The sequence below is a fragment of the Macrobrachium rosenbergii genome, chromosome 52, assembly GCF_040412425.1.
Source record: "Macrobrachium rosenbergii isolate ZJJX-2024 chromosome 52, ASM4041242v1, whole genome shotgun sequence".
Classification (NCBI taxonomy): domain Eukaryota; kingdom Metazoa; phylum Arthropoda; class Malacostraca; order Decapoda; family Palaemonidae; genus Macrobrachium; species Macrobrachium rosenbergii.
In genome coordinates, this window is record NC_089792.1 from 21771687 (window position 1) to 21796384 (window position 24698).

A 24698-nucleotide genomic window follows, 5' to 3' on the forward strand; every position below is an offset into this window, starting at 1 on the left:
AACTGCTTCCACTCATGGACATATTCCCTTCCCAGTACAGTACTTTCAACAGTAGGAGGAGCATCACAGAGTGTGGCTAAAGTATGGGTATCAAGGAGAGGTGGTGCAAGGCATGTCCTCTGCTGCAAGGGGGAACCCCAAAAAAAGGACAATCAAAATAGGCCAGTAAAACAGCAAATATCAAGGAAGTTATCTCCATTAACTTCTCAAACATAGCTCTAAAACTAGCTGCATCGGCTTCCAATCTGCCAAATCTCATGTCCTGAACAATACAGGGAGCTTTGAGAGGAGAAATAATTTTGAAGGAGAGAGAGGTTACTAGGAAAACAGGCAGAGTTAGTAGAGATACTAAGTGACTGATTGTGAAAAGATCAGAAGCTCTTACTTGTATCATCACCTCCAGACCTAGTGTTTGAAAACCCTTTGTTTCTCTTTCCCTATTCTTATCTCCTTCTCTCATCTGCTTATACCTTAAATAAACATTCACTATCTCATCGGGTCACTCAATATGCTGATCACAGCGATCATTAAAAGAACAATCCTTGTTCCTACATTTAACACATATGATGTGACCATCATTAACTGAAGAGTAAAGCCAGGTATTACACCCTCTTGCCTTAGAGACTCAATACAATTTGTCTTATCCCCTGTGAATAGCATCCTAAATACCATAGTGCCAAAAACCATGTAAGGCCAAACCCAAAATCCAATAAACGATTCAAGTGGTAGCAAATTCTAAATACAGTACCACTCTGCATACAACCTCATGGGCCAACGACAGAGAAAAAACTGAATGGTAAAAAATTGATACTCGAGCCATCCGAAAGACATGGGTCAGTATCCAGTTCAAACTAAATGAAGGCTCTTCCTTGGGAGAGTCGGTAGAGTTGTGGCCTTGCACTCGTTAGGCCCGAGTTCGACTCCCCAGCCGGCTAATGAAGAGTTAGAATTTATTTCTAGTGACAGAAATTCATTTCTCGTTATAATGTGGTTTGGATTCCACAATAAGCTGTAAGCCCTGTTACTAAGTAACCAATTGGTTCTTAGCCACATTAAATAAGTCTAATCCTTCAACCAGCCCTAGGAGAGCTGTTAATCAGCTCAGTGGTCTGGTAAAACTAAGGTATACTTAACTTCAAACTAAATGATCCTAGAGATTTTTAGTTTTCACACTATCATCCTCCCACCTGACAAGGGAATATACTTATCATAATGGAGAGGCAATAACCATTTAAAAAATTATTAATTTTATCATCAAAGACTCCTTAGATCCTCAACAAAAAGAAAAAAACACTCATTAAGCAGGTAACACACACATACACACACACAACACATAAACCGTGTGACCATGATGCCCAAATGAATGTATTTGATTTACACAAAACTAATCTTACACTTCTATCTCTGCTTGCTTTAACTGACATACTGCGAAACAAGAAATACGTAAGCACAATACCATACTGAAGAAAATCTACCAAAACATAGTCATAATTAGTGCAGCCAATTCATACTGTATGACAGCATACATGGCAGGAAGAATTCTGACAAGAACATAAACATTCCAACACCACCTTGTGGGAAACCAGTGACTATATAGTCAATCTGGGTCAGCTCAGTGTCATTCTACTGTTTGTTCTGAATGCTGATCACACCTAACCATGTAAAGTAAGCTAACCTTAACAGCAGGTCAAGATTCATCCCAAACAATTTCATCTCCTTTCTTCTTAGGAACAAATCTGAGCACAGCCATAACCCTGCCCCTGTGCGGCTTTATCATTGATCGCTATGGGTGGCCAACTGCCTTTTATGTAACAGGATGTCTTCCCATCATATGGTCCTTATTCTGGTTTTCGCTAATGCACAATTATCCATCTCAACACACAAGGTGTGTTTACAAGCTATGGTCATTATGTTATGTAGTTTTGATACATCATCTTAGTATTCCCTATGATGGAAGAACTTTTGTGATATGTACCTAATGTTGCTGCTTCTCATAATTACTTTTATCTTAAGGCTATTTAGATTTAAAATTGCAATTGACAAAGTTATGGATTTTTCTCTCCTTATACAGAATTAGTGACAAAGAGTTGGAATACATAGAAACAGCAATTAAGAAATCAGGCACTTCAACTAGTGATGAAGATCAGCCAAGAGGTATTCCCTGGAAATCCATATTAACTAGCACTCCAGTGTGGGCAGTGGTCATTGGAGACTTTGGAAGCTGCTGGGCTCTTGCTTTATTTTTAACGCAACTTCCAACTTACATGAAAAATATTCTTGGTTTTTCCATCAAAGAGGTTAGTGAGTGCTGTCTCTTGCTAGCCTGACCGTTTGTCAAAATTTTGACATCCATTCCTAATCAGCTAACACAAAACCCTGATTTTCAACTTTGATTAAAAGGTTCAAACCTAATTTACTTTTCTTGGCATCAAAATTGCACTTAGTTTAGCAACAGAAGTCACAGCTTCAACATTTGTGCCAATTCACTTGACAGCCTACAGTCACTTTAACAGTTGGGCGAACTACTGGCTATGGAGTGTCAAAAGGGGATGAAAAGTGTAGGTGCAATAGAGGTAGAGATTCACGGTAATCCCTCAATTAACTGGATCACCATTATATGACACACTCAGATCAGGGATAAAGGCCCCAAAGATATATGATAAACTGTACAGGTATTTCCCCAGTTAAGATGAGGTTACGTTACAAAACCCCATTGTTTCTTGAAAAAAGAAGAAGAAAAAAAAAAAATTAGAGAAACAGATTATATCAAACACTGGTTTAATCACCACCCAAGACATCTCTGGACATGGAAAAGCCCTGGTGACAGAGTTAGAAACCAAATAGACTTTCTAACCATCAATAAAAGATTTAGGAACTCTGTCATACAGTGAAAACCTACCCAGGAGCCGATTGTAATAGTGACCATGTATTTCTGTAACAGTGAAAGTTGAAAAATCAGAGGAAGAGTACCAAAGAGGCAGCTGTAAATTATTGAAAACAGAGGAAATGACGAACCAATATAATATGTGTGTAAAAATAGATATGACCAGCTTAAGGAAGAAGGCCCAGTGCTCCAACATCCTCAGCAAAAGTGGCATTTGCAATAAGTGCATGAAATAATACCATCAACAGAAAGGAGGACCTGGAGACTGGATGACAGAAGATATCTTGATAATGATGGATGAAAGATGGCTTACCCTGGATATTAAGAGGGAATGGTGGATTTGATGAGATTTGTGAGGAGGTAGAAGATTTGGATAAATGAACGGAGAAAGTGCATGACAAGAACCTGTGTCATGAAAGAAATTACTTTTAAAAAAAGAAGGAGAAGTATCAGCACTGGTATCAAAAAGCGGATGGAACCATAGTAATGGAGTCAAAAGAAATATTGGAAAGATGGACGGAATATATTGTTGTTTGATGATGATAGAATAGAACATCTTTCAATGACAACGGAGAAGGACCAAGTATAATCAGATCAGAGATAGAGGCATCTTTAAAACAAATGAAAAGCGATAAAGCAACAGGTGATGATGGAATAGCAGCAGAGATGTTGGTAGCTCTGGGAGAAATACATCATTGATATATTAATGGAAATAGTTATTGTACAAATCAACATTTATCACAATGCCAAAAATACCAGGAACACTTGAAATAAACACCGGACTATCAGTATCATGTTTCACAAAAATAATATTAAGGATTGTTTTGAATAGAATAAGAAATAAGATACTCCCAGAGATTGGCAATGAACAGTTCTGGTTTTATGAGAGATAAAGGGACAAGAAATGCAATTTTTATTTTGAGAATGTTGATGGAGAAGCAATAGAAGTGAAAAATGATCTATATATTTGTTTTGTTGACTATGAAAAGGCTTTTGATCCTTACTTAACATTACCTTATAAGGATATTGGAACAGATAAATATCGATGGGAAAGATCTAAGATTGATAAAGAATTTATATTGGAATCAAGAGGCATCAGTGAAAGTAGAAAATGACGAATCAGAGACTCGGCACATCAAAGAGTGGTAAGACAGGGTTGTGTGTTATCACCAGTTTTCAATTTATATAGTGAAATGATAATGAGAGATCTCAGAGATATGGAAGGAATTAAGGTTGGAGGAGTCAATATTATTATCAGATATGCTGATGATACAGCACTTGTTGCAGACTCTCATGATAAACTTCAAGCTTTAGTCAGTACTTTACACGAGTCAAGCAGTAAGAGGTCTGTCAATAAATATTAAGAAAACAGAAGTTATTTATCTCCAAAGATGAAATCCCCAAGAACAGATATAAGAATTAATGCTGAAACAGTTAAACAAACCGATAGTTTTAATTATTTAGGATGCACTGTCACAAGTGATGGAAAATGCGAAAAAGAGATCAGGAAGAGAATATCCATGGCAAAAGATGCATTTGGTAAGATAAAGAGATTAGTCACCAACAAAATATCGATGAATCTTAGGAGAAGATTTGTGAAATGTTTTGTTTGGTCTGTCTTGTTGTGATGGCTGTGAAACTTGGACCTTTTCGGCAGATGAGGAGAGGCTGCAGAAATGTGGTTTTGGAGAAGGATGCTGAAAATATCATGGACAGAAAGGAAAACTAATGAGCAGGTATTAGAGAGAGTAGGCATTGAGAGAGAACTTTGTCTTCAGTGAGAGGTGACAAATGCAGTTTGTTCAACTCACATAGTGAGAAGACAAGAACTAGAACATCTCTCTCTCACTGGTAAAATCAATGGAAGTCAGCCAAGAAAGACCTGATAAAAATATATGGATGGATTGGTGAGAAATGACTGGAGGAAGAATGTCTGCAGCTCAGTTGCTGCAGAGAGCTGATTCAAAATAGAGAGGAGTGGCGAGCCATGATTGCCGACGTCCTTGGGGATATGGCACCTGGATGATGATGATGACACTGTACAGTGCAATCTATACATATATGTAGCCTAAATTTTACCATGGTTTTGTGACGGTAATGTATTTCTGTACAGCAACTTCCAAATCAGTTGTTACCATATTGTATTACCATAGACGAGATGAAAATGTGTAGGCTATGTGTAAACTATAGACCTAGGTTAGCCCAGGTGTTACACTCATAGTATCCATTTGCAAAAGTCAAATATGACACTTTTATGATAAAATAAAGTTTTATATATACTTACCCAGTATTTACTTAGCTAAGAGTTTCTACTCAACAGCAGCTTAAATTTTGAACATTCATGGAAGCGCTACTCTTTCGTTTATGTAAGTGACTAACCCTGCCCATTTTGGGGTAAGAGAGAGGAATAACTTAGCTAAAAACTCAGTTTGTAGGTGCCCCAAAGGTTAGATATAAAAATATGGAAATTCATGATTTATGAAGGAAAAAGAAAGAAGAGAAAAAGAGAGAGAAGAGAGAGAGAGAGCGAGATTTAGAGGAGATGAGAGAGAGAGAGAGAGAGAGAGAGATAGAGATTTGAGAGAGAGAGAGAAAGAGAAAATAGAGAGAGAGAGAGAGAGAAGAGAGAGAGAAAGAGAGATTTTGAAATTCAGAGAAAGAGTTTATGTAAGAGAGAACCCTGAGATTTTGAGGAAAGAGAGAGAGAGAAAGAGAGAGAGTGCCCCAAAGGAGAGAAAAGAGAGAACACTGAGAGAGAAAGAGAGAAAGAGAGAAAGAGAGAGAGAGAGAGAGAGAGAGAGAGAGAGAGAGAGAGAGAGAGAGAGAGAGACACTGTAGGCAACGATTGACATTTGACAGCTTTGCCCTCACCCCTCTCTTCAGCGATTTCACAAAAGATAGGGAAATGATATTTGTTTGTTTAAAATATCACAATTTACTATAAAAATGTATAAATTTTATAATTAGTTATATTATTATTATTATTATTATTTGAAAATTAGTACTTATTATTATGTAAATCATTTATTTATCAACAAAACAAATAAACATACATGTAACCATAAAAATTCTCTCATCTCAGTAAGAGATGAGAGAATTTTTATGGTTACATGTATACGTTTATTTGATTTGTATGATATATAAATGATTTACCTAATAATAAGTACTAATTTTCAAATATTAATAATAATAATAAGTGTAATTACAAAATTTATACATTTCTACAGAAAATTATGTGATATTTTAAACAAACAAATATCATTTCTCAATCTTTTGTGAAACTGTGAAGAGAGGGGTGAGGGCAAAGCTGTCATGTATGTCAATCGTTGCCTACAGCATGTCAAAGGATTTCTACATACTATCTCTCTCTCTCTTTCTTTCTTTTTCCTTTTTCCTTCATAAATCATGAATTTCCATCTTTTGATATCTAATGTAGGAATAACTTTTCTCTCTCTCTCTCTCTCTCAAGTTATTCTCTCTGTCTCCATAATAATTCATAAATAATTAAACTTGATATTTCAAGTAACGACAACTCACTCTCTCTCTCTCGTGTTATTCTCTTTCTCCGTAATAACTGATAAATAATTTCATGCTCTTAAATAAGGACAACCCTTTCTCTCTCTCTCGTAGTTAGCACTCACACATTTTTACAACTCATTATTTCTCTGTACATCTTTACCTGTACAGTATACAGTTTAAATTGATCCAATTTTACCTGTACCGTCTACAAACTGTAATAAACTAGTGGCAAATACGTTCTATACAATAGACACATAATAACTAGGAGTTGTATTAGTCCAAATAAAAAACACTGTTTGTTCATGAAAAAGCATTTCAGAACAAAGAGAAAGAGATGTAGAACAAAGAAGTTATTAAAAAGAGGTTTGAAAACTTCTAAAAATAGATCAGTCGGAGGGGGAGAGAGACAAAAATTCTCTTCCAACTCTCTAATTTTATGTCAACCATTTATTTTTTTTTAAGGGTAATGTATTAAGCTAACTTTTAAATGAAATTACAGAAGCTTTAATTTCATTTAAAAGTTAGCTTAATAATTTAGGAGCATGATTGGGGTCATATTTAGTGTTTAAACTCTAGACATAAGCATTACTTAGCATTTTTTGAGACTGGGAAACTTATGCAAAAATTCAAGAGGGGTTCTGGAATCTAACCTTGCATAAGTTCAGGGTATGACTGTATTACAAAAAAACATGTATAAGTTTGTAAAATTAGCATATTTTCATGAATGTCTCGTAAAAGAGGCCTCACACTGGGTTGTGAATAGTCACTTTCAACTGCCTGTGGATGGTACAGAAAAATTTTTTAGAATTTTTTTTCTTACACCAAGTGCATTTGTATATCTGCCAGTGATGCCTTTTTTCCTTAAACTGGCCACCCTTAAAGTCTGCCCAGTTTTGGGGGTGTGTTTAATATACTGTATATTAAGCCTGTCCCTTAAGGGTTAACCTCAGATCTACCCAACATGGTTGGGGACCCTTTGGGAACCCTGGGTTTTGGAAATATTGGGAGAAAGACCGGAGCATCATGTTGTTGGTATGGAATGGTTCCGCGCATGCTTAAGTCATCAAGGAGCCATAGGCCTATGTTGAAGAAGGGACTGGCTAAGGAAGCCAGTAATTCTAAGCCGGCTGTCTGTGGTGAGGTAGCCTATGGCAGTTGACATTTTCCTGTGTTATTTTACTTGCTTTACAAGAATTTAAAATATTTTGTCGGCTGGCTTTAACTAAACTGTAACTGACCTTTGAAGGCTACATGACGGTACCAATGGGTCCCCTGCACCGACCTATACAGTTCAAGGGTAAATTACAGTTTAGCTACAGCCAGCTGGCAAAATACTACCTCAAACTCTTGTAAAACAAGTAAAATAACACAGAAAAACGTCAACTGCCATAGTCTAGCTCGACTGGACACTATTCGAAGCTTTCGGTCAGGGGGGAAGAAACGTAAACAGGGTGGCGGAATGGCACTTCACGCCTTATCCACATTTTGAAATATTCTTGGCAAGCTCGTATGTTCTGGCAGGCAGTAATGTTTTGCTGTGCGCGCCAGCCACAGGGGTTACAGAAAATGTAAAAAAAATATTACTTTAAATTCTTGTAAAGCAAGTAAAATAACATAGGAAAACGTCAATTGCCACAGTCTAGCTAACCGCAGAACACCGGCTTAGAATACTACTCTCTCTCAGTTGGAGGCATAGGAAGATTGGCTCGCCTGTATGACCACGTATGCGTGATAGGGCCTGGAATCAGCAGTACTAGTAATGCATGAAAAATGCATTTGGAACGGCTCCATCTGTCCATTTATTTGCCCTTTTTTTTTTACACTTGTTTTTCGTGTTCCAAATGACAAATATAACAGGAAATACAACAATAAGGTGCCCAAACCTTTTCCCAAGTCATTTACCCCACCCAAAACCCCAAATCCCCAACGGGTCCCCCTTACCGTTAGCTATTCTTGAGAGTGTTTTACCCCACCCAAAACCCCGATTCCCAATGGGTCCCCTTTACTGTCGGCTACAGTTCTAAGATAATTTACAGCTTAATTACAGCCTAGCGACAAAATATTACTTTAAATTCTTGTTCAACAGATAAAGTTCTATAGAAAAAGTCAACTGCCATAGTCTAGCTCACTGCAGACAGCCGGCTTAGCTCTACCAGGAAACCTATTATAAAAGGAACTATACTAACCTAAGGTACCATAACCTAACCTGGTAGATCTAAGTAGTAGCTCTGCGGCAGTGATTTCATTCTAACTTGACTTTTTCTACAGTTTTTTGGTTGCTAATTATGGATTTACCTCCAATTTTTGTCACATGAATGTAATTAACCTAACCCCTGAAGTCCATCCAACAAGGGGTTTCCATACGCAATCTTCACAAGACAACGCATGGGTACGTCTGTTTGGATTGGTTCATACCCCGTCTGGCAAGTGCAATAACTTGTTCATGTATGGGTACTGCCCGCCCAGGGCCAGTACCAAACATGGCGAAGGGACATTCCATTTGGCCGACAACAAACAAATGCTTAGGGCCAGTATCAGAAGCCCTAAAAATGTACAAAAAACCAGTTTCCAAGGTAAAAACAGGCGCAGAGCTAATACTTAAAATTACCCCTAACCTAACCTAGCAGGCTGTGTTACTTAGTTGGGGGCTCCGAACCCCAGACCCCCTCGTTGAAGGAAACTGCACTTTTTACCAAAAGCTCCCCTCTAACACTGCGCATGCGCAATAGCATTCCAGGATGGCCGGCATACAAAAACATATAATTTCTGAGGTTAATTACAGTCAACCGACAAAACTGTAAATTTTGCAACCAAAACATAGTAGAACTTTACTTTAGTTGCGTGGCTCGATTCCCACCGGTCGCCGACCGGGACAGGTTACTACCTTTATGCTTCGCCCCCCAGCCAGGTTGGTGAACGTCGCCCAAAGTGAGGTTAGGAAGGTAAGATCTGGCTCGGTCAGGGCCTGGCATTATAGGAAAGGTTAGCCTATGTCTATTAGTGTATGAATAACCTGTCCTGGTCGACGACTGGCGGGAATCGGGCTGCGCACCTACGGAGGCCATTTTGCATGTAAACTGCTTACGGCCTAAATGACTTGGGACCGAAACGACCCAACCTCAGGCTCTCCAGTTAAATGTTCTCAAAAATCAAAAAGGAGAACCTCGAAAGTAGGCCTATAGGCTAAGTATTCTGAAAATAAGTGTTAAGAAACCTCAAATGAATGACTTAAATTTAAGAAACAATGAGCAAGGATGGCAGACTTTTCTATATGTACTTACATGACGAAAGGAGTGCCTCAACTAACCTTCCATGCAACGCTGTACGTTCTAGCTTGTTGAATGGCTGCTTTATTGTTACAATGTTGAATCGACGACAGTCTTGGCATTTAGTCAATCTCGGTTCACTGCATTTATTGAAAACTGCACGAGAACTGGCTCACTTTAGTCTAAATTTTATGAAATGTGGACGAAAAGGTTCCTAAAGCGTCGAACCCTAATCAACCGTAGACGTTTGTCGACTAGTGAACAAAGGGCTTTTTCGTTTTGTGACGTCACATTCAGACCTACAGCAATCTCAACTTTTAAGATTAATTAATAACTGATTTATAGTTTTCAGGCATACATGCCAAGCACTGGGGCAACTAAGTCCATTACACCTAAACGTTAACTGGACAACCTGTACAGTTTTCTCTTCCTACGCATGCGACCTGAGCATATGATTAATTTCGTTCGACATGCTTACGTCGAAACGACATGAGCAGGTGCGCCCGAAAGTTAGTGAGGGGGAGGGGAGGCCACATTTTTTTACTTAGTTCTCTTCCAACGTTGTATGTTAACAATGAATAATAGTTACTCCTTCATTAGACATCCTTTTTAGGCGATTATTGTTTTCTGTTGCTATCAGCAGGTCAATCACTGCTGAAGCAACGTCCTTTGACGTCATGCCTGCTACCAAGAACTGAGTAAAAAATGCATCGATAACGTTCAGTTATGCCTGCACAGTCGGCCTATGCAGGGAGAACTGAACGTTAATGTGAACAACCTGCACAGTTTTCCTCGCCTGCGCAGGCGACCTGAGCAAATAGCTCATCATCTCAATCAATAAGATTCCGGCCAAACCGTTGTCAATGCCCACTTCAACGTTAGTGTGGTTAGGCAATGTTTTTTGGCTCAGGTCGGTTTCCGACGCCGGACTTCTATCACGTATATCAGTCAAGAACGAACTTTTAATAAATTTAAACGTGTTTATCCCTAAATTGATGATATATCGGATTTACTTGCTTTTTCATAATTAATACGGATGTCAGAATACTATATATATTTATAATTTTATCATTTTTCGACGGGAAAAATAATTGTGTACAATGAAGGCTGAAAGTGGCAGCATCATTCCTGAATGTGTTGTAGATTTCCGTGAAATCTGTGTAAATGAGACTTTGCTTAAGCAAATAAAATCCAAAGGCTATCGTAGCAGATTAAGCCTATGTATGTTTATTCGTGGTCACAAATCATTTGAGCAAGTTAGTTTCTAAATGAGAGTAGATGTTCATTATGGTGAAATAATGTAAAACAAGAACAGGCCTATAATGCCGCTATTCATGATTATGCATCATAAATGCAACTCCCTTTTAAAATTAAAAAATAATATTCAACATTCTGATAAAAAAACAGTATTAGACTATGCGTTTTATTCTTTGCTCACATCCCATGCAAGCCCGTTTCGAAATGAAATTAGACTAACATAAACACACAAATGAAACAAAGGAACACTAATAAACTATGGATGTTCACTCGTTGTAACTCATCATGAGAAAGTCATTCCTTAATGAAAACAAATCAGTATTAAGAATTTTAATGAAAGGGGAAAAACAATATTAGGCCTATATATATGTCAACTACGAAATGAAAACAAACAATCACTAAATTATCACAATCATCTTGCCATGGAACTCTTCCTTCATTTTCATAAAATATTCAATAAACATTATGAAAGTCCTTGGCGCCAAAGTTAAACTTTTACCAATGAATGAGTTTTTTTAGCCACTCTTTCACCGGACGTCTTACTTGACGTTTATGAATTAGTTTTATGATATCAGCAAGCCAATTACAGCCAGAGCATCGTGTAACCTGAACGTTAATGTGAACATCTCGCAGTTTTTACTGCCTGCACAGGTGACCTATGTAGGCATACCTGAACGTTCATGTGAATATCCCGAAGTTCTTTTCTGCCTCCACAGGCGACCTGAGCAAATAAATCATCTCAATCGATATGCATGCGTCGGAAAAGCCTGCCCAGGAACGCCTGAACGTTATGGCTACCACTAATGTTCAGGTATACGTGTGCAGGGAGACCTGTGCAGACATACCTTCACCACTAACGATACAGTTTTTTTTTTTAACAATCCTCTGTAGCAGCCATGGCGTCAACAGGCGATGCTCTGGCAACAATTGGCTTGCTGATAGCAACAAAAGATAATAAATGCCTAAAAAAGACGTCCAGTGAAAGAGTGGGTGTTAACGTATGATGTTAATTTACAATGAATAAGCATTGCTGATTATTTCGTTCTCATTTTAAAACTGAATTATATACATGATGCATAATCATAAACAGACGCAAGTATGCCTATTCTAATTTTATATTACTTCACTATATTGAATATTTATTCTCATTTGAACACTGACTTGCATATATGATTTATAACCATGAATAAACGTACATGGGGATACAGCAGCAGAATGTATCTCCTTGAGTTTTTCGATTGATTTAGAATACGCAGCTTTTTTTTTTTATCTGCTATGATAGTCTTTGGATTCTAATTTCCCAAGACAAGGCTCATTCTTAACGATTTCAGTGAAATCTTCAAGGCATTCAGGAATAATGCTGCTAACTGCAGCCTACGTCATACACAATTATTTTTCCAGTGGAAAAATGAGAGAATTATAAATATATATTAACCTGGCATCCGTATCGATTAATTTAGTTATAAGAACTTTTAAATTCAATAAAGCTCAACATTTTCTGTTTCTGACTGAAACGTACTCCCCACCCCAGGACGGGTGGAGGAGAACTGAGCAAAAAAAAGGGGCCTGCCGCCTCCCCACGCTAAGTCGCTAGCGTGCAGGTGCTGCACCTGCGGAGGTCGTTTTCACGCAGTCATATTGACTAAGATGAGTTATTTGCCTAGGTCTGCGTAGGCAAAAAAAAAAAAAAAAATATGCATGTTGTTCGCATTAAGACTCAGGTGTCCCTGCAGGCAAATCGGAGCAGGTATAACTGAATGTTAGTGGTGGCCTTTAGAGTAACTGAACTGGGAAAGGAAAGTTTCATAATTGTAAATGATCACAGTGAAATTCTTACAGGCCCTTACTGAGGAATCAGCTGTCACTTATTCCTCTGTAAATTCTAAGGAAACTAACAATATCAAATTTTTAAATAGTAGACGTATTATTTACGAGATTCATTAAAAATTTAGGTTTTCACCTCACTAAATATCCCAAGAGGGGATTTTTAGCTAGATGCGTCATGCAGAGAGCCTATGAAAAAACTTACAGATCGAAATTTTATGTAGACCCGGTTTTAATTTTTTTTGTTTGTTTTATAACTTACGTACTTTTGATTAGCAGATGTCGTACAGATTCCCCAACCCATCCTCCCCTTCAGGGTGATGGGACTCTGCCGAATGAGTCTGAAGCAGCACCAATATTCAGTAATGTGCCTCGCTGTCGAACTTCTCAGTTCCACCGGGTCTTTATTCCTCACACCATTGGACTGTGGAACAGCCTCCCAGAGGACCTCTACCGTCGTGCAATTGGGACTTCCGAAGTTCAAGCGAAGATGTAATGCATTACTACCCTAACACAATTCAACACGTATTTGAATATTTTACTTACATTTTTATTTATTTGTTAATTCAATTGATCTGTTTTCTAATAACTAATCTCCTCTTTCTGTACTTCTCATTACCTTCTGTTACTTCTTTCAAATGCATAGGCTACCATATTCTTTGGATGCTTGAATTTCATGTCATTGTCCCCTGTGGACTTGTTGCATATGAATAGGGTTCATCTTCTGAATAGTAATAATAACAATAATACTTTAGTAACACTGAATCTCTGTTCACAGAACGGTTTGATCTCCGCCCTACCATTCATCTTTCGATATGCTGGGGCCATATTTATGAGCACCGCTGGAGATTGGCTGTTGACCCATAAGTACCTTTCGATACGATCAACAAGAAGGATTTTCGGCGCTATTGGTAGGACTGTTCACATAACAATTTAGCTTTCCTATTTCAGATTTTACATTCAGCTTTTGCCTTTAACTTAAATTAGCAGTACATCCCCCCTTCTCTGGTCCTTAAAACAACAAGGTGCTTGTTCAAACGTTCAAGAATTGTTTTCGCATTATCCATTCTAATTGATTATTAACGGCAAGTTTTAATAGTGTAATGAGTCTACATAAGCATTTTGGGAACCATTTGACTCACAGTAGGTCATGAAAAGCTCACGCAACAAAACAGGGGTTTCAGCAAGTATTAACCAAGGCTCTGAACAGTTTAAGTGTAGTTGGATGGCAGTTGTCGAAGCGCATTTTATATAATCAGGATCAGTATGGTCTTTTCACACCCACTCTTTCAGCTCATTTTCCATAGGCATATCAAGCCAGTTACACACTTTATTGCATTTCAGCAATGTGCCCTCCCGCCCTGTTACTCTTGGGTGTGAGTTTCTCCGGCTGTGACTGGAAGACCATTGTGGCATTGCTATGTGCAGCCTTATTTCTAAGTGGGGCTGTTACGACAAGCACCATTGTTAATCCCGCTGACATTGCTCCAAACTATTCAGGTAAGTTACGTTTAAATGAAAAACTGTTAAGTCATTAAGGATGGTAACCCACATCCAGCTGTACAATAATGGAAATCTGAATTATTGTTTTTTCAACTCTGCCTATGTTCTAAGGGGAAAAGGTAAACTGGCCAGAAACTTGCGTCAGCCGTTCAGAACTGGTTCATTTTTAAAAATAAGATAACAAGGAAGATGAATTATCCCCCAACGTGTGGAAGAAGGCTCTATGGTGCTATGGCCGGTGGCTTTAAAAATGGTGTGATTGAAATAAGCAGTAAAAGACAAAGTAGAAAGTTTTTTCACGACCCTGAATACGATGATTTTCACAGTGGCCCACCATAACTCGTGGGAGGTGTCTGACACGAGTCTTTCCCTTTGAATAGCTCCTCACTTTCAGCTAACAATAAAATGAATTCCTTGAACTGAAACACAGTACTGTATTCTCTTTTCTGCTAGAGATCAGGGGGAAAAATTGTCAGGATTTCCTTCAGTCTGCCTGTCAGCCCATTGTCTCGCTCCTTAGCCAATACATATATACATTTGCCTCCAATTCTCGATGTTTCTAGTACATTATGTACATGCCTGCAACACTACAAGGTGTCGTTGCTTACTCCTGGTCAACTCGAGCAGTCTGGGAGTATCTTGAATAGGCAGATTACATAAGACCTCTAGGAAAATCACAATTTAACCCGCTTTTAAACAGCAACAAGAATAAACAAAGTTTCCCTATCTTTCTGAACAGTTTGTGTCTTCACACTATACTTACGTATGCAGTTAACATATATTATGCCAATGGTTTTCAATCATGAGAGAAAATTAAATATTTCATCCATTCTCGAAACCAGTATAAAACAGTGCTAAAAGGGAAAACTATACAACAAAATAATAATCTCATAAGTGTTGCTTTGATGTGAAAAGTAGAGATAAATTATGAAAATTAAATCAAATCATCTAGCCTTAGACACCGAAAGAGCAATAGTTTTAGAAGACATCAAATGTTCTCCAAATAACCATTGCGTCAATTTCATGCGCGCTTCAGTGGAGAGAAACCCTTTGACACTTTATACAGCTTTCAAATCTTCTCAATACCTGGTTTCTCTTACTGATCCCATTTATTTATTAAGAATCAGCGTTTGAATATTTCATTGTGCCGCGTTCTATATACTGCAGACTTACTGATTAATTCATGTGAGCTTGTATTGCAACTATTAAGGTTTTAACTTTCATATTTTCAGTTAGGTATACATTTTTAAGTCTGTCAGCAAATTTGCCCTTTATTATAAGTAATAATTCCGAGATTTAAATATTCTACCCTCTCTTTCCCAAACTTAACCCCTCTTTTCCATAAAGGTTGGCTTACAATCTGTATGCAATGTAGTGCAAAAACCTTAGCCTGAGTAATTATAGAGGACTTTTTCGGTAACTGTCTGATATGTCTAGGTTCACACTTAATTTGCAGCTTGAAATAAGTATAATCCTGGCATCCTATGACAACAACATTTGATGCAACAGATTAATTGCCAATAGCAAAAACAATGAACAAGATGAACATTTTCAAATTACACCATAAGGAAAAACATGACTAAGACTTATATGAAAAAAATCAAATTTTCTTTTTCAGGAACTTTGTTTGGACTGCTAAACATGACCAGCACCGTAGCATTTTTCACAGTACCTGTCGTGACAGGGGTTATGACAGATGGGCAGGTGAGTGGCTGATGTTTTCTTAATTAAAAAACTAAAGTTCACACGGCTTGTCTAATGGCGTCGGTGTTTGTAATTTAAGATTTAGTGATCAAAAATGTTTCAGACATCAAAACGCCAAGGAAAATGACTTTTTAAGTCATAAAACGGTGACCTCCTGACATCAGGATAGTCAGACCCACAAATATGGACTGCGTTGCTACAGGTAATCAATTTATTCTTTGGATGCTCGCTCAGTATTTTAATGCTTTTGAAGCTTGGATCATGCGATTATGAGTACAGTAGTAATAATAATAATAGCTACATTTTTGTCAACAGTTGAGTCCCCATTATACTTGGTTGCCACTTCTCATAGACTAACGAATGAAAAGTTTGTAATGAAACTCAAGCACAAGATTCTAGGAACCAACTGACTTTATTAGTGGGTTCTGATTGTCTTAATATGATATGCGGGCAGCACAGTAACTACAGGTGACTGGTCTTCCATGTGGTCGAGAATGAGGAGAATGAATGATGGGCTATGCGAGTGACACATGGGCACATGGTTGAGAGACCATTTTGTTAGAGGCTACCCAACCAAGATTCGATGACGAAGCTTTGAAGATTACTGGAAGCTTACAGGGTTTTTAACAATGGTATGCGGAACCATTCCACATCTTTGCTAGGCTTTCACCTTCTGGAATTCCAATGAAAGGAATATAACATAAACAGATACGTATAAGTACAAGAGATGAATGACACAAAGTTTTCACATACATACTAAGCAAATATCTTTTGTGATGCTCTTAAGGTAATAGGTTGCAATTAAATAAAATAGTATACAAACAGGGCATTGCGACATGAAATGCAAGCAACTGTTCCACATACGTAATTATTGAATGGTTAGCTTTTCAGGATTCTGACAAAGTATTAGGTCAGTTCTTCTTAACCTTTTTTGAGTAACAGACCCCTCTGAGAATTCGGTGCAAGCTATGGACCCTTCCCCCTAGAAAAATGCATATAAGCATGAAAGTGAAGATTTTGTACGAAAAGAACACACATTTCAACTGAATATCCAATGCCTCATACAGAAAGTATTAAACAGTCTGTACAAGGAATGTGTTTCTCACTCTTTTTCACGCAAAAATTAATGGCCACTTAATGAACAAATTAAAAAGATCCAAATTTTGCTAATTAAACTAAAGCAAACTGTAACTGTGCCCTTTGTTATATTTCAGTGTGAAAGTTGTTGTTGTTTATCTTGAATAAGAAGATGAAATTGTAGAGTTGTCTTTGACAAGGCAACACTGATGTCATATTTGACATCAAACTGATTTTGAGTTTTTGTTTCTTTAATGGCATGTGCGGATAATCCTGAATCACAGAGGTATGTAGTAGTAAATGGAATGAGACAACCAATGGCACGCTTTGCCAAATGAGGGAAGACTTATGTCAATGAACGCCAAAATTCTTCCAGCTTCTTTAAGTTGAGTTAATTTCATATTATTTTCCTTATACTCAGATGAACAAAGTCTTCTTTACTGACGGTCGAATTGGACAAGGAAAGCATTACGAATCCATGTTTCAATTTTTAGGTCACCCGAACAGAAGTAACCTTTGAAAAGGTTCTGAAATGTATCCAGATGTCTACAGATTTCTTCCTTCAGAGATATGGACATGCTGTGTTAATCCGTATTCTATCTTCTGATGTTTAGAGATTGGACCAGCTGTTTGACTCCAATCTTCTCTTCCACTCTGGCCATAAAAGCTTGCAATCTTTGAGTGGCATCCTAATGATTGCTGCAGGGCCCTAAATCGAAAGATTCACCTCGGTCAGATGGTCGAAAATATCAGCCTAGTATGCTAAACCAGGAATGAACTCCTCACTGTCATGCTGTTTTGATAACTTCAAATTCTGCTGCCATTCTTGACCAAACCTCTTGGAAATGCAAAGGTTCAAAACCCTGACAATGATCAAGTGTATGACTTTCACACCAACAGACAAGACTTGAACAATTTTTGAACTAGAATTAATGACAACGTGACTTAGACAATGGAAACGTCAAGTTACCATGAAATTGCTTCAAAGGTGACTTTAGCTGAAACTGAAATAACACCTCTTATCCTAAACTGACTGTTTTGCAGAATATGAAATTAGATCATATCCAAGGTACCAGAGAAAGGTTACCGGACTGAATGTGTAACTAAAAAGGAATTGCACTTAGTCAGTTATAATAAAAAAAATATTCAGTGTGCTCATTCTAAATAATTTGGAGAAAGAAATGAATGAAAAGCTGGTTTTAGAAAATGCAGGCGTTGCACAGATCAAATATTAAGAAATATTGTGCACAATTTTAATTTAAAATTTCCCCTCTGGTGTCTTTCATTGATTACGGAAATCATTGACAGCACTCACAGGCCAGTATCATGGAAGGCCTTCCATGATGAGTGTATTTATCCATGAACAAAACAAAGGCAATGTTAATGTTGATGTGGTCTTGTCAAGTGAATTTGCAGTAAAGTGAAGTGCTACAAGGAAATGGTATTTCACCTCTGCTGTTTACAAAATTGGGCCGAGATGGAAGAGAAATATTAGACTGGAGCAATGATAAAAAGCTGAAAGACAGAAAAAGCAATGATGCAGTGTTAATCAGTAAAATAATGCAAAATTTACAGGGGATGCTAAATAGAATCATCATATATCTAGAGAAATGGGACTCAAAGTGAATTTAAGAAAAACAAAAATGATGAGGACAAAGTATGCATAAAAGGATGGAATAACATTAGATGGAGGAAGGAATAGTGATATTGAATCTTTCAAATATTTTGGAATATTGATCCCGGTGCAGACACTCTAGAGTTGGCATTTAGTGAAAGACTAAAAACAGGACAGTCAAACGATGCGCAGGTTGACTAAGATTCGGCAATCAAATAGAATTACATTGCATACTTATTTTATTCAAGTTTAGTATGATCTGTACTCCTGTACGAACATGATTTTTTGTATATAAGTAAAACTGTGTAAAAGGCTAATTCAATTTGAGAATAAAGGTTTAAGAAGAATACTGGGAGTCAGATGGCAGGAGAGAGTTAGAAATGATTCCGAAAGGGAAATTATGGAAGTTCTATAAGTAGATGAGATAAAGTTGGAGCAGAGATGGAGATGGACTGGACATGTCCTTTGCACTGACCCATTTAGAGTATTATGTGATAGTGTCAGCTGGGCTTCTGTGGGTAGCAGAGGAGTTGGAGAGCCCACACCAACTTAAATAAGAGCTATGAGAAGGTATGCCGGAGATGAGACATTTGCAGAAGATGAAGCACAAAAAAGATTTGAGCGGCCGAATTTCACAGAAGCCCTTTGCATCAGATAGGTTTGGAGGCGATGAGATATGTCTGTGTGTGTATGTACGTATACGTACACACACACACACATATATATATATATATATATATATATATATATATATATATATATATATATATATATATATATATATATATATATATATATATATATATATATATATATATATATATATATATATATATATATATATATATATATATATATATATATATATATATATATATATATATATATATATATATATATATATATATATATATATATATATATATATATATATATATATATATATAAAATCATCACCTCTAGTGCCACGTGACCTCTGTAAAATTCTGCTGGTCATGTCACTCCTGTGTTGTCTTCCATAAATCTCCACTCGTCTAACAGCCTTCCCCCTTCAGAAGGTATATAAAATGCAGTTTGAGCCTCATGAATGAATTATCCATCCATTAATTAGAAGACATCTTTTGTCATTTCAGCAAACTTTGGCTCAGTGGCAGAAGTTGTTCTGGATCTGTGTTCCGATTTACCTCATCGCCTTCGTTGTGTTCTTCATTTTCGTCTCAGGAGATGTGCAGCCCTGGAACTTTGCACGCCGTCGAGATTCAGTCATTAAAAAATACACAAGTGAGCGTGTCGACATGAGAGAGGTTGAACTCCAGCACAAATAAGAGTAAGTTGAATGTTAATAACACCTCCCACACACGCACATATATATAGAGTATATATATATATATATATATATATGTTACGCTATTTTTATTTCTTATTTTTCCATTCACATATTCTTATCTCATATTGCACATTCCCCATTCTTAACTCCCATTTACAACACCTACATATTTGCTTGTTAATTGATTTTGACAAGTGCACGTGTTCACAAGACGCCTTACATTCTCAGGGAGCTGAGCTCTTTGATCAACTCCCAAACCTATTCTCTGGAAGTAGAATTTTTCACTTACAACCTCTTAGCTCTTCTTTGAATGAGATGCAGAACTAGGACTGAACATTATCTGGCGAATCATTGCATATGTTGAAGAAATTGACAACTTTACCTTTATCAGTCCTCCAGAGAGGCTACACTTCCCTATTATGCTTGGCAGGTGTGCAGACAATGCGGTAGCGATAGGTGTAAAAGCATAAGAATTTCCTTTGTCATTCTGGTCTGGGAATTCAGTAAGGTCCAGTTTAGCAGCCTCTTCACTCATAGTCAATTTTCACCTTCAATGACCTCATACCTGTTGCAGAGTTGAAAAATTATCATACTCCAAGAACGCGTGCTTAAAGCACCAGCAATTGTTGCACCTTCTATTTGCAATAGTCACATGATAAATCTCCTATGGAGGCAAATATGGATGAATAGCACCCCAGTTACCAGAAGTTACACTCCCCGCTCGCCTACCAGCCCTTGTCTTAGGTACACTTGAACACCAAGTCCAATTGTCCTGTCTTTTATCAGACTCCCCTTTTGTATTTTTCTGTATGTACTTGTATATATTTTGCTGAATTTTGGTAGATAAAGTATTCCATTTTCACCGTTGCTTAAAATTAAACTAATTTTAGAATTTTTTATATTTTCTCTCACAGAGTCACTACTTCGAGTTTCTTTGATCCGGCAGTTGTAGGTAAAGAGACAGTGTATCGAAGTTGGCCATGATTGAAGTAGCCTGTAAATTCACATTTGTTATATAATGATAAAATTCTGAAGAACTTAACGTCCGTTTATTATTGCGTGACAATATGTTTTAATAGTTCCCAATGCAGCTTTGAAAGAAAAAGTTCAGGTCTAAAATAAAAAATCTTTCCCTCGGAGTCAATCAACAAAGAGCTGCCGGTTCCCAGAAAACCATACTACTGTTAAGACCTCTACAGTCAGCAGTACAGGAACATTATATAGATGCTTGTAAAACAACTAAATATGCAAGATTTAAAAATAAGTATAAAATCTCAAAATAAAAAAAGACAAGAACTTAGAATCTCAGAATCTTTAATTTCAGGTGAACGTTCATTTCATTTTTATGTAATGAAAATACGATTTCTGTACCTTTAATTCTATTAATATATAAGGTTTTATTATGTATTTCCATATCCATACCTTATTTTAAGTTTATTTGAAATGACACCAGCGAGTGTTTTAACCTCAAATGAATAATTAGAAAGATGCACTAGTTGTACTTCACCCTTAAATGTACTTTTATTGAGATTCCCTAGATCAACTTTAGTTATATATATGTGTATATATATATATGTATGTATATATATATATATATATATATATATATATATATATATATATATATATATATATATATATATATATATATATATATCCTTTTTCATTTAATAGTGTGTCTTTACATGTTCGATCAACTTCTTCAAGTTGCATTATATTAAACTAGGTTAAGCTGACCCATGTGTTTTAATACCCTAACTATCTCTACTATTTTTAATCCACTCGGTATGATGACTCGGCATCAGATTTGCATCTTTGACACAGGCCTTGAATCACTGACTCAAGCTTCACTTGAAGACTTAAATGAGGCCTTCCGGTTCCAGTGAGTTATGAATGCTTATCTATATTTGGTAATCAAGAATCTTAGATCCATATACTTTCATGTGTTCCCTTGTCACTTCTGTAATCTATCCTCGTGTTGTTAAGTCTGTGTTGATGATTACTAGACAATATATTACAAAGAAAAACTGCTCCTAAGAGTAAGTCATGTGTGCAATGCTGTTGCAACTCCTGCTGCTTCTTCTTCTTACAAAATCCCCATTTCTTTAACACTTGTAATATGATTCTTTGGCAAAGATGGTGTAATCATCATTTTATGAAGGTCTAATTTTTATATGGCAAAACAGGAGTATGATTTTTTAAACCCATCTAGATAGAATCAGGGCTCTTGCCAAGTGAAATGATAAATTAAGCAGAAATTTGTAGTTTTCCTAACATGCAAGCCCACAGCATCCTGTGATTAGGAATATCCTTAGGCGCGCATGCGCAGACGGCTATGATAGACTCGCCTTGAAGAGTAGCAGGTACTTAAGGTAGAACCTGTAGCCTACCTCGTACGGTGTACCCTTAATTGTGAATTAGCCGGGGTGGCACTGCCTAATTATCAAGATTGGAAAGGAGAATCACGTGATGTACCCTTAATTGTGAATTAGCCGGGGTGGCACTTTCGCCGAAGGAGGACGTGAAAAGATCGGGCAAGAGGGTTGGAACGAGGAGGGAAATTAAAGTCACGTGATGTACCCTTAATTTTAGCCGGGGGTGGCACTTTCCAGGGAAATTAAAGTCACGTGATGTACCCTTAATTGTGAATTAGCCGGGGTGGCACTGTGATTAGAGGGTTGGAACGAGGAGGAAATTAAAGTCACGTGATGTACCCTTAATTGTGAATTAGCCGGGGTGGCACTGTGCCACACGTTCGCAAGGAGGACGTGAGAAAGATCGGGCAAGAGGTTGGAACGAGGAGGAAATTAAAGTCACGTGATGTACCCTTAATTGTGAACTAGCCGGGGGTGGCACTGTGCCACACGTTCGCCGAAGGAGGACGTGAGAAAGATCGGGCAAGAGGGTTGGAACGAGGAGGGAAATTAAAGTCACGTGATGTACCCTTGGTGTGAATTAGCGGGTGGCACTGTGCCACACGTTCGCCGAAGGAGGACGTGAGAAAGATCGGGCAAGAGGGTTGGAACGAGGAGGGAAATTAAAGTCACGTGATGTACCCTTAATTGTGAATTAGCCGGGGTGGCATTGCCACGTTCGCCGATGAAAGATCGGGCAAGAGGGTTGGAACGAGGAGGAAATTAAAGTCACGTGATGTACCCATTGTGAACTACTGTGCCACACGTTCGCCGAAGGAGGACGTGAGAAAGATCGTTGGAACGAGGAGGGAAATTAAAGTCACGTGATGTACAAATTAGCCGGGGTGGCACTGTGCCACACGTTCGCCGAAGGAGGACGTGAGAAAGATCGGGCAAGAGGTTGGAACGAGAGGGAAATTAAAGTCACGTGATGTACAAATTGTGAATTAGCCGGGGTGGCACTGTGGGAATCAATGAGGAGGAAATTAAAGTCACGTGATGTACCCATCTTGTGAACTATGGCACTGTGCCACACGTTCGCTGAAGGAGGACGTGAGAAAGATCGGGCAAGAGGTTGGAACAGGGAAATTAAAGTCACGTGATGTAATATTGTGAATTAGCCGGGGTGGCACTGTGCCACACGTTCGCCGAAGGAGGACGTGAGAAAGATCGGGCAAGAGGGTTGGAACGAGGAGGGAAATTAAAGTCACGTGATGTACCCTTAATTGTGAATTAGCCGGGGGTGGCACTGTGCCACACGTTCGCCGACAAGAGGTTGGAACGAGGAGGAAATTAAAGTCATGATGTACCTTAGCCGAATTCGCCGAAGGAGGACGTGAGAAAGATCGGGCATTGGAACGAGGAGGAAATTAAAGTCACGTGATGTACCCTCTAATTGTTAATTAGCCGGGGTGGCACTGTGCCACCTACGTTCGCCGAAGGAGGACGTGAGAAAGATCGGGCAAGAGGGTTGGAACGAGGAGGGAAATTAAAGTCACGTGATGTACCCTTAATTGTGAATTAGCCGGGGGTGGCACTGTGCCACACGTTCGCCGAAGGAGGACGTGAGAAAGATCGGGCAAGAGGGTTGGAACGAGGAGGGAAATTAAAGTCACGTGATGTACCCTTAATTGTGAATTAGCCGGGGTGGCACTGACACGTTCGCCGAAGGAGGACGTGAGAAAGATCGGGCAAGAGGGTTGGAACGAGGAGGGAAATTAAAGTCACGTGATGTTGTGGGTTTGTATGTTAGGAAAAATACCAGTTTATGTTTAATTTGTCATTTGTTCCGTTACCCACAATATCATGTGATTAGGAATCTCATAGAGAGGAGGGAGGACGATCTCTCCAAATAAACAACAATTAGCAAGAAAGCTACAGGTAATGTTTAAGGAATAATACTCACTCTTCTCATGGAATTCCGCGGACATCTAAGCAATGTGACGGAGCTATTGAGTCAGCTTTACATTGTTACCCATTATCATCAAATTCCTTATTTGTCAATTATAGATTGTGGTCCCGGGAGATATGCCATTTGAAGAGAGTTGAATAGTGAGAGAGAGGAGTTCATTGCAAACATACTTGATGAAGTGTTTTTGGAGAGGGGTCCTGTGAAGAAGCATTAGCGGATAATGAGCTGGGTTTTCATTCTGAGGTTGTTGGATATTTGCTGAGTTAGTGGATGGTCAAGCCGCTATTCAGAGCAGCATACAGACCAAGTGGTAATGGAATTATAGAAAGACACCATCGCACTATTAAGAGGATGGCTGAAAGAGGCAATATTTCTCCCCAGGAAGCAGTATATTGG

At 38.0% G+C, this 24698-nt stretch overlaps 1 protein-coding gene across 1 annotated transcript; it reads left to right on the forward strand.

Moving 5' to 3' along the window:
- The first annotated feature begins 1732 nt into the window (after nt 1-1732).
- LOC136833738 (sialin-like) lies at nt 1733-21518 on the forward strand. The gene is made up of 7 exons (XM_067095962.1): nt 1733-1885; nt 2072-2297; nt 13529-13661; nt 14095-14250; nt 15872-15957; nt 19783-19976; nt 20891-21518. The coding sequence occupies exons 1-6, from the start codon at nt 1857-1859 to the stop codon at nt 19972-19974; spliced, it is 822 nt and encodes a 273-aa protein (XP_066952063.1). The 5' UTR covers nt 1733-1856; the 3' UTR covers nt 19975-19976; nt 20891-21518.
- Nucleotides 21519-24698: the final 3180 nt, after the last annotated feature.

Excerpts from the sequence above, each read along its gene's own strand:
- LOC136833738 (XM_067095962.1), top strand. The coding sequence starts at position 1,857 with ATGCACAATTATCCATCTCAACACACAAG. Across the intron at positions 2,298-13,528 it reads TTGGTTTTTCCATCAAAGAG|AACGGTTTGATCTCCGCCCT; the intron begins GTTAGTGAGTGC and ends CTCTGTTCACAG. Across the intron at positions 13,662-14,094 it reads AAGGATTTTCGGCGCTATTG|CAATGTGCCCTCCCGCCCTG; the intron begins GTAGGACTGTTC and ends ATTGCATTTCAG.